At 42.6% G+C, this 9,628-nt stretch overlaps 2 protein-coding genes across 2 annotated transcripts; one reads left to right on the top strand and one right to left on the bottom strand.

Annotated features, from left to right (window-relative positions):
• Positions 1-83: 83 nt before the first annotated feature.
• ndufaf3 (NADH:ubiquinone oxidoreductase complex assembly factor) lies at positions 84-3,742 on the top strand. The gene is made up of 5 exons (XM_055911461.1): positions 84-284; positions 724-919; positions 1,168-1,234; positions 1,771-1,871; positions 2,162-3,742. The coding sequence occupies exons 1-5, from the start codon at positions 151-153 to the stop codon at positions 2,255-2,257; spliced, it is 594 nt and encodes a 197-aa protein (XP_055767436.1). The 5' UTR covers positions 84-150; the 3' UTR covers positions 2,258-3,742.
• Positions 3,717-8,538, bottom strand: LOC129835265 (rab GDP dissociation inhibitor beta-like). The gene is made up of 11 exons (XM_055900827.1): positions 8,497-8,538; positions 6,629-6,736; positions 6,443-6,539; positions 6,174-6,308; positions 5,772-5,970; positions 5,557-5,688; positions 5,340-5,439; positions 4,998-5,169; positions 4,716-4,860; positions 4,537-4,591; positions 3,717-4,269 (listed from the first exon to the last, which is right to left on the bottom strand). Exons 1-11 carry the CDS (start codon positions 8,536-8,538, stop codon positions 4,117-4,119), a joined length of 1,338 nt encoding a protein of 445 aa, XP_055756802.1. The 3' UTR covers positions 3,717-4,116.
• Positions 8,539-9,628: the final 1,090 nt, after the last annotated feature.

The raw sequence follows: 9,628 nt of genomic DNA, 5'->3' as shown, positions 1-9,628 counted from the left end.
GTAATCATCCTCCTCTGCCATTGATACAATTAATCACTGATTTATAGAATGTATCTACACAAGACCCGTTACGTTATAAAATAACCGGATGTCCCCAAACGGAAGAACCAAACGTTGTGCTACACATAATTAGTTCCCACCCTGGTTTTAATGTATTTGGTTCCAACGGGCATTAAGTACATAACTGTCAACAACATGGCTGTCACTATTTGTGCACGACAGTTTCTCCACAGATCTTCACATGGTCTTCGGCTCAGCCCTCTGACACCACCCGCGTTCACAAGGTACAGTAATGCTGAGAAACGAGACATCTAGATAATAGAAACGACAATGTTTTAGTGCTAACTGCTACTAGCTACACAATTTGACATATCTACCCCCTGACTGGCTACTTAGCTTTTGGTAGATGCTGCTGTCAAAGCTTGCTACTTGAGATACATCCCAGGCAGAATATACCAATTCTATGGTTATTACATCTTGCTAGGTACAGAGAGACCTATTTCATAATACAGCGAGACCCATTTAATCAAATCTGATTTAAAAAATGGCTATGGCATCCCAATACATGTTTGAAGGTAAAGTCAACCCCAATATCAAAGTTTGTCAAACGTTTTTAGACATCAACTAGGTCTGATGTCCCTATCCCACGCCATCCAGTTGTAGCCACTAGCCAGGTACAGTATGTGATGGAAAGGCAACTTAATGTCTCTCCTTCTTCTCCAGCCCCTTTCTATCTCGCGCCCACAGGCTTGGTCCCAGTGATGATGAGATGTACCAGCGTACCACAGTGTCTGTCATGCAAAAAGAACCAGGAGCTGGAGCAATGATCCACAGCTACAGCCCCAGAGGGTTCAACATCGATGGGAACCGTGTTTTCGGGCCATGTGCCGTGCTACCTCCAGCCATCCTCCAATGGAATGTAGGAAAACGTTGTTTTTATTTAATTGTTTTACCTTTCCTCTAATCCCCACCAGAAGTCAACCTTTTATGATGGTTCTATTTTTTTCATCTCTCTTCAGTTTACCTGCTCCCTGTAATACTGTTGAGTGCTGTGTGAGAGTGAGATATTTAACTGGCTAAATGAGGAGTGATGATGAGTAGAATATGAGATGTAACAGTGTATTATGTTGATTGTCCTTTTGGCTACTCATCTGTCGCCCCCTGCAGGTAGGCAGCTATAAAGACATCACTGTAGAGAGCATGGCCCTTTTCCACATGCTGGAACCTCGAATTGGTGAGATAATTCAATTATACTTTAGTCACGCTGATATGAGTTATGAGGATAGACAGAAAGTCACATACTCTAATTTATGAATGTACAAACTCATGCAAGATTCTGTTTAGGTTCTGGTACAAATCCAGTTGGACACCAGAGGAAGCTCAGACTAGATTTATTCCACCCAAACTGGAGGCTACAGCTGCATAGCACCCATGCAATTCATGCAAGCATATATTTATACCTTCCGATTAGGCGGAGTCACCTCCTTGTATTTCTATCAGTCTCTGTTACTGGGCAACAACTGAGTGATCCCCTATTGGTTTTATCATGGCCCAGCCTGAGTCCAGAACCTTCGTGGGCAAGGGTGTGTGTGTGAGAGAGATAAGACTACAGTTGGAGTGTTGTTGGGATGGGCCCCCTCTTAAATAGTTGCCAGTTCATGTTTGATCGTCAGAGCTTGACTATGATGATGATTGTACAGTGTTATCACCTGAACAACTTAATTATTGTGTATGACCATGATGTGTCTCATGAATGTTTTGTATCCACAGAGGTTCTGGTCCTGGGCACAGGGGGTCGGTCAGAGCGGATTGACCCCAAAGTCCTAGCCCTCCTCAAGAGCAAAGGCATCGCTGTGGAGGTGCAGGACACGGTAGGGGCACCTGACTTCACCTGGCATCTGTCTACAGTAGAAGGATTGGGCTTGTGCTATATATTTCAGTGCGTGCGCATTCATAGGCTGGTTTGCCTAAGCCTGGTTCAGAATGTCCTCTTGAGATTTCTCTCACATCAAGTTACTGTGTGCCACCCCCTGGAAAGTAGCTATCCATCCATACACAGACATGGGAAGCCCCTGCCTATAGAATAAGGTGAAGGGCAGTTATAATTTAGCATTTTTTCCTCTCTCTTTCTCTCTGACACTCATCCCTTTACCTTCCTCAGCCAAACGCTTGTGCAACCTTTAACTTCCTGAGCAGTGAACGGCGAGTGGTGGCGGCAGGTCTGATTCCTCCTCCAATCAGCACGGAGCTGGAGTAGCAACAACAAAAACGACAGAAGGAGGTCTCGATGGAAAAGAGGAACTACTTTCACCACTGGGATGGATGATCTGGATAAATCTGTCCTCATTCAAGTGCTGAATTATGTTTTTTAGCATTTGCAAACTTTGTACTTGTGTGACCATTCCCCACAGAGGGGAAGGGGGGGTTGGTTGGTTATGAAATGTGTAAATGAAAAAAAGAACAGGATTTCTGACGAATATTGAAGGATATGATTTGGTGGGAGTGTTATTTAGTGTTTCATATCGGTATCATGGTAAATACATAAGGCCAGCTACCAATGATGCAATAAACTATATATATACACTGCTCAAAAAAATAAAGGGAACACTTAAACAACACAATGTAACTCCAAGTCAATCACACTTCTGTGAAATCAAACTGTCCACTTAGGAAGCAACACTGATTGACAATAAATTTCACATGCTGTTGTGCAAATGGAATAGACAAAAGGTGGAAATTATAGGCAATGCACATTTGTGGCCTGCTGGAGGTCATTTTGCAGGGCGCTGGCAGTGTACCTCCTTGCACAAAGGCGGAGGTAGCGGTCCTGCTGCTGGGTTGTTGCCCTCCTACGGCCTCCTCCACGTCTCCTGATGTACTGGCCTGTCTCCTGGTAGCGCCTGCATGCTCTGGACACTACGCTGACAGACACAGCTAACCTTTTTGCCACAGTTCGCATTGATTTGCCATCCTGGATGAACTGCACTACCTGAGCCACTTGTGTGGGTTGTAGACTCCGTCTCATGCTACCACTAGAGTGAGAGCACCGCCAGCATTCAAAAGTGACCAAAACATCAGCCAGGAAGCATAGGAACTGAGAAGTGGTCTGTGGTCACCACCTGCAGAATCACTCCTGTTTTGGGGGGTGTCTTGCTAATTGCCTATAATTTCCACCTTTTGTCTATTCCATTTGCACAACAGCATGTGAAATTTATTGTCAATCAGTGTTGCTTCCTAAGTGGACAGTTTGATTTCACAGAAGTGTGATTGACTTGGAGTTACATTGTGTTGTTTAAGTGTTCCCTTTATTTTTTTGAGCAGTGTATATATATATATATATATATATAAATACAATGTTTTGTATTTATTTAATTGTCAGTGAAAGCATATGGGAGTATGTGTATGTAATCTACCCAAGGTGACTGTCCTTCACTGGGATTAGTAAACCTCTCTAATCTCATTGTCTGTCTATCCGTTTGGCTTCCACCCCCATCTCTGAACCACCGCTTTATCTGTCTCAGAATAGAACATAACGCAACTCCAAGAACTTTGTCCTTCTTGGAGTTAATCTGTTGGGTAAGGGTATCCCTAATTACTCTGCTCTGATGCATTTAGCATCATCCATCCAGTTCTACTTCACACAAACACATGGTCATTCATTCACACTCGAGCACACACTAAACACAATCTCAGGCCATATTTTACATTTACCACAGTCAAATAAAGTGTGGTGTTTATTAGACAGGGTATTAAATCAACTGAGTTATTTAGCTTTACCACTCTCCAGTCTCAATGCCATCAGAGTATGAGAGCATCTACCACAAAGCACATGATAAATAGGACTGATAGATTAGCTGTGAAGCTGGGCATTCTGGGAGATACAAGAGGCGAATCGAAGGGTTGCTTAAAAAAACTGTAAAAACAAGGACATTTTAGACAGCCGCAATATAATAGTAATGTCATATTTGCTGACGTTATTACATGAGTGTGCATACATTTTTGTATGGGTGGCCCGCCCTAGAGGGAATTGAACCCAGGATCCTGGTGTTGCAAGGACTATGCTCTGTCAACTGAGCCACTCAAGACAAATATGGTAGCAACTCCACTTAGTGTCGCTTAGTCTTCATCATCATCATCACCACCACCACAGTCTCTGCGTAAGTCACCGAAGATGAATTCTGATCCTGTGATGCGGCGATACATATCCTTGATGTCCTCACACTCCGTCTCAAAGTGTGCCGTGGCATCATAGGAGCGAGACACAAAGATCTGAAAAAGGGAGTCAGGATCACAATGAACAAAACCCAGAGACTCCACAATTCATAATCCTGGTACAAACCAATGGCCAAGAAATATGAACACATTTTTGTATATTACAGTGCATTCAGTCGGTAGCCTCAACTGGGACTCGAACCCAGATCCAGCAACTGTAATCCCAACACCTCAGCCATTACACTAAGTGAACTGAACATCTCAGTGAGGACGCTAGCTGTGGGGTTGACGGTGCTACAATATATTGAAGGTATCGACCCTTACTTGACTGTTCCTTCCATCTTCAATGGGCACCATCATGTTGCTGATAGAAACAAATCTGTAGACCAATCACATTCAGTCTTTAGTGAACTGTTTTTGTATGTATGACATTAGCCTTGCATCATTACAATAGACAAGTGTCTCTGGATGTAAAAGTCTGCAGTAGGTTGTGTGGAACTTACTTCTGCTGAATGGGCTCTAGCAGTTCTAACCCAGGCTGCACTTCCTTCTCTGGGTTACTGGTCTCTACAGTGGTGCTCACCATAGCAATATACATCCCCTCTGATGCCACATTGTGAGCGTAGGACACCATACAGACATAGATATCTGAAAAACAAAGAGGGTCCATTTTTGATTCATCCCAAGGCTAAAATACTGCACTCATATTTTCCCTGTTTAGTATATGGGGTCCTAGGCCTTTGTCTAACTTCTTGTGTATATCTGGTCTATCTGTGATGTCATACCTGATTTCCTGTGGACTTGTGTTTGAGGGATAATGATTTGACAAGAGTTGGCATCATGGGTGTTTTTGATTGGATGATTCAGTAAACAGATGACCCGAATGACCCGGCCCACCTTCTTCACCCGGTTGGGCACGTAGCTGGGGTCACAGATCAGCTGTTTACAGCGGAACAGCTTCACAAAGAGGAAGTGAAAGAAGATAGAAAGATTAGGTCCAACTACTCATTTACTACACTGATACTCAGCCCATGTTCCGGTTCATGCTCTACCATTTCTCATTCATTCATTCCCTCTTCAAATCTCTCGCTCGCTCTTATCCACTCTCTACTTCACCAGCCACTCACTGCTCCCTCAGATTTCACTGCTACCACTTTGCCCTTGTCCATCACAATCTCCTCCACTCCTCTGTTTAACATGTAGGACCCTCCATGCACTGCACTTAACCTGAGACACACAGGAATAGTAAGGGTTTACATTGCGGCCATGTTCAATACCATAAAAAAACTTGAAGTTAATGTATTTATGTATTCTTGAGTACCTTTACGAGTGTGTTTATGTTACCTGGCAAAGCCCTGAGGTAATTCCCCTAGTCCATAGAGTGGATAGAGGTACGGACTGAAGTTATACCGAGCCAGAGACTCAGAATACAGCTTGATCCGTCTGATGGTCTGGATGCACGGCTGGTCCAAGTAACTGTGGAGACAGGGACACAACCATTGAGATAGGTGTGTGTGTGTGTCCGTCTTTCTTACTGTCTGTGTAATATTTCTACTGACTCGTCACTGCGGTACAGGGCCATGGCGTGACCAGTGAACTCCATGATGTCTGGTCCCAGGTCGAAGTGGCGGAACAGCTCCCTCATGCTGGTCCTGTTGGGGTCCATGTCCTGGTAGGTCCGCGGGTCTCTCTCCTCAAAGTTCAGAATGAACAGAAGAAGCTTCCTGAACCTGCGCTTGTCAAACATCCCCATCAGATCTGAAACACAGCACCATGTTACAACCACTGTGTGAGACCTTGAATGATTGTATGTATTTGATATCAAGTTAATCAATTTGTCATGTCCATGAATTTCAGTTGGCTTTGACTGTTATGCGGCAATCCTTTGTTTAGAATCAATGATTCGGAAACACAGGATTTGTAAGTTACAAATATTATTTATTTTGATGGGTATGCGTTACCTGAAGCTAGGGCTTCTCCCTCAGTTGAAGGAACCTTGTGGACTTTACCAGCCCTGTACACATAGCTGCCCTCCACCACCTTAAAGTCCAGATACCGAGTTACCTTGGTGTACACCAGCATTTTAACCAGCTGACCTGAACAAACACACAAACACAGGTTAAAACAATATGAATGAACTCTGACCATGACACACAGTCAAACACGTTCACATTCATATTAGACGTATGATGACAAGACAGATGTACATAATATTAACCATAGTCCTCACCACTGGCAAGTAGAAATTTGGGAATAAGGTCCACATTCCAGTCCCTCTCACGTCCCATTGGCTTAGCTGGACATGGAACCTGAAACCTCTTATATAGCTACAAAATACAGTCACTCTAATTAACACTATACAATAACCCTTCAGTGCTTTGTATGTTTGTGTGTTTGTGCATGCGTTCATACAAACCTCTTCTAGGGAGGCGATAGAGGCACTCTCTCCACCATAGTAAGGGTTGCGGTCAATGTGAAGGACCTTCTTTCCACCCACTGACATCAAGCCAGAGAGAATACATTCCTGAGGGAGATAGAGTCAGAGCTATTCATATCCAGAGCAATTAGGGTTAAGTGCCTTGCTGAAGGGCACATCAACATGTTTCACCTTGTTGGTTCTGGGATTCAAACCAGTAACTTTCTGGTTACTGGCCCATTGCTCTTAACCGCTAGGCTACCTGCGCTCCAGTAGACAGGTAAATGATAATGCTAATTCCTTAGACAGCCTGCAAGGCTTTGAACGTTCCTCGAGAGCCCAGGGATCACCTGTGTGCTTGTGTGTTTGTGTGCGTGTTTGTGTGTGTGTGTAGGTTAATTCATTAATTAATACACATTTATGACACTTGATGTTATAGAAAATACACATGAAACACATAGCATTGAACTGAAGTAAAATATTATATTTTAAAGAAATGTGATCAAAAGTGGTAGGTATTATATTTAATCAGTATTACTTTGTCCATAGTACCATAAATATACAATATTTTGTGAAAGTCTACACACACCCCTCTTCACATTCTGGGATTACAGTTGATGTTTTTCCTACAGATCTATAACACCTACTCCACATTTTAAAGTGTAAGAAAGTTATAGACTATTTTCCAAATTAATAAAAAAAAATATTAATGGAGATGTCTCAATTGCTTAGGTCTTCACACCCCCAGAGTTAATATTTGGGGGAAGCACATTTGGCAACCATTACAGCTGTGAAACATTTTTAATAAGATTCTACCAACTTTACACAACTCTTAGGGCAACATGTATACATTACTTTTGTCAGAATTGCTTAAACTCTGTAAATTTGGTTGAGAATGTGGAGTGAATTCAGTGTTGTTGATCCATTTGTATTTTCAAGTATTGTGGTGGCAGCATCATGTTAAGGGTATGCTTGTCACCGGCAGGGACTGGGGAGTTTGTTCGGATCAAAATAAATATGAAAATAGCAAAGCCCAGGTAATAGAGTTGTATGTTTCTGCATTTTTAGACATTACCCTAAGCATGATGGGATGTTAATTGCTCATCTAAATCAGAAAACCACACATATGTGGAAGCACCTGCTTTCAATGTACTTTGTATACCCAGTTTACCTGTGTTTCCTTTATTTTGTGAGCTACCTGTATGTTGCCCAAGGAGTTGTGCAAGGTTGGTAGAATCTTTGTTTCACTTTGAAAATGTGAAGTCGGTTGTGTAGATTGTAGGATAAAAAAAAAAAAGTCATCCTCTTTAGAATGAATTTTTAAGGCAGCAAATGTGAAGACTGTGCAAGGGGTGTGTAGACTTTCACTAGCGACTGTATATAATAATACTGTTCTATCACAGGAGGTTGGTGGCATCTTAATTGGGGAGGACAGGCTGGTGGTAATGGCTGGAGCGAAATCAGTGGAATGGTATCAAATACATCAAACACGTGGTTTGATGCCATTCCATTCGTGCTGTTCCAGCAATTATTATGAGCTGTCCTCCCCTCAACAGCCTCCACTGTGTTCTATGTACCTCATCTCTAAATTCTCTGACTTCCGTTTCTTTATTCTTTCATGCTGATAGAATTCACTGTGTTTCTTCTATACTCAAATTCTGACAAAAACCTGGCAAGTACAGTCCATGATTCATTAATCAATGATACACATTAACACCATATATGGTGAATATGAATAAATATGAATATGCAAATTGCAACGTGTACGATTGTAAGTGTTTTTATAGTATTAAGTCTTTATGGTATCTTTATTGGGTAGTTCAGAGAGTAGAACTAAATATGTGTGAGGGAATGTGAGTTTCTCTTACCTTCAGTCCTGTACCCAAAACTATGATATCAAACTCCTGCATGGTGACTGATCAGTGCCCAGGGCCAAGTCCCTCTGCTACCAATGAACACCAGTATGGTTAAGTATGGCTGTGTGTGTGATTCACTCTCTCCATCTACACCTCATTATCATGTCTTCCCCGTCATGATAATCCTCTCAAGCGTCACAGACACGACAAGTAATTAGACAGGCACTGAACTTTATCTCTGTGTGTCTCAATAATAAATCACCAAAATCAATGGAATCATGTTCAAATTCAAATCATATTCCATGACATGCCCAAACCTGTTATTTAATATAATTTCTTGCCACAAACATTTGACACTTAAAGCTCCAACAATTTTTTAACAACTGAATATACTCTGTTCTGCAGTTCAACAGCAAGGTACAGTAAAAAACACAACGACAAAAAATATATCAGCTGAAGAACGTTCAAGTCAAAATATAAAAAATAATCTGTGTTTCTTTTGTGGAGACACAAATTGTAAAAACTCCCTCATTCACTTAAGTTTGGTTAAGCACTGACATGTTGTGGTATACCCTCAGTCCAGTGAAAGTATGGATAGATCCTCTCTGTAAATTTGTGTTTGTAAGTGGTGAGGCACTTGTTGTTTTGAACAGGATCAGTGTTACATCTGTGCCTGCCACGCTCTCTACTGCTCATCCTGTGTCTCCCTAACCTGCCGCCACTCCCCCAATGCTCTCTCCCTCTTTCTCTGTCTCCCTGTGTGTGTGTGTGTGTGTGTGTGTGTGTGTGTGTGTGTGTGTGTGTGTGTGTGTGTGTGTGTGTGTGTGTGTGTGTGTGTGTGTGTGTGTGTGTGTGTGTGTGGGCGGGCGGGCGGAGACAGGTGTGCTGGAGGCAGTGCAGATCCCCACCAGCTGCAACCTGTTCCATAATCAAGACCTCTACATATACTCAGCCTTGCCACTTCCGGATCGTAACCTCTGCTCAGCTCGTCTGCATTTTTAGCCGTTTGGTCCTGAATAGATCAGGTTTTTGTGTTGTGCCTGGTTTCCCTTGCCTGATGCTGTTTTCTTCTCTGCTACAGTTCTGTCCGCTTTGACTCTGGTCCCTGTGTCCAGTCACACATCTCGTCAGTTTCGCTACCCTG

Source organism: Salvelinus fontinalis, chromosome 3 (assembly GCF_029448725.1).
Source record: "Salvelinus fontinalis isolate EN_2023a chromosome 3, ASM2944872v1, whole genome shotgun sequence".
Classification (NCBI taxonomy): Eukaryota; Metazoa; Chordata; class Actinopteri; order Salmoniformes; family Salmonidae; genus Salvelinus; species Salvelinus fontinalis.
This window is presented reverse-complemented; position numbering and strand designations above follow the sequence as displayed.

Bases quoted from the DNA above. Each gene is read 5' to 3' on its own strand.
- ndufaf3 (XM_055911461.1), top strand. From the start codon at position 151: ATGTATTTGGTTCCAACGGGCATTAAGTACATAACTGTCAACAACATG. The intron at 285-723 runs GTACAGTAATGC...CTTCTTCTCCAG, and splicing joins ACACCACCCGCGTTCACAAG to CCCCTTTCTATCTCGCGCCC. The intron at 1,235-1,770 runs GTGAGATAATTC...TTGTATCCACAG, and splicing joins CATGCTGGAACCTCGAATTG to AGGTTCTGGTCCTGGGCACA.
- LOC129835265 (XM_055900827.1), bottom strand. From the start codon at position 8,538: ATGCAGGAGTTTGATATCATAGTTTTGGGTACAGGACTGAAG. The intron at 6,309-6,442 runs GTGAGGACTATG...GTGTTTGTTCAG, and splicing joins CAAATTTCTACTTGCCAGTG to GTCAGCTGGTTAAAATGCTG. The intron at 5,440-5,556 runs GTAACATAAACA...TGTGTGTCTCAG, and splicing joins TTACCTCAGGGCTTTGCCAG to GTTAAGTGCAGTGCATGGAG.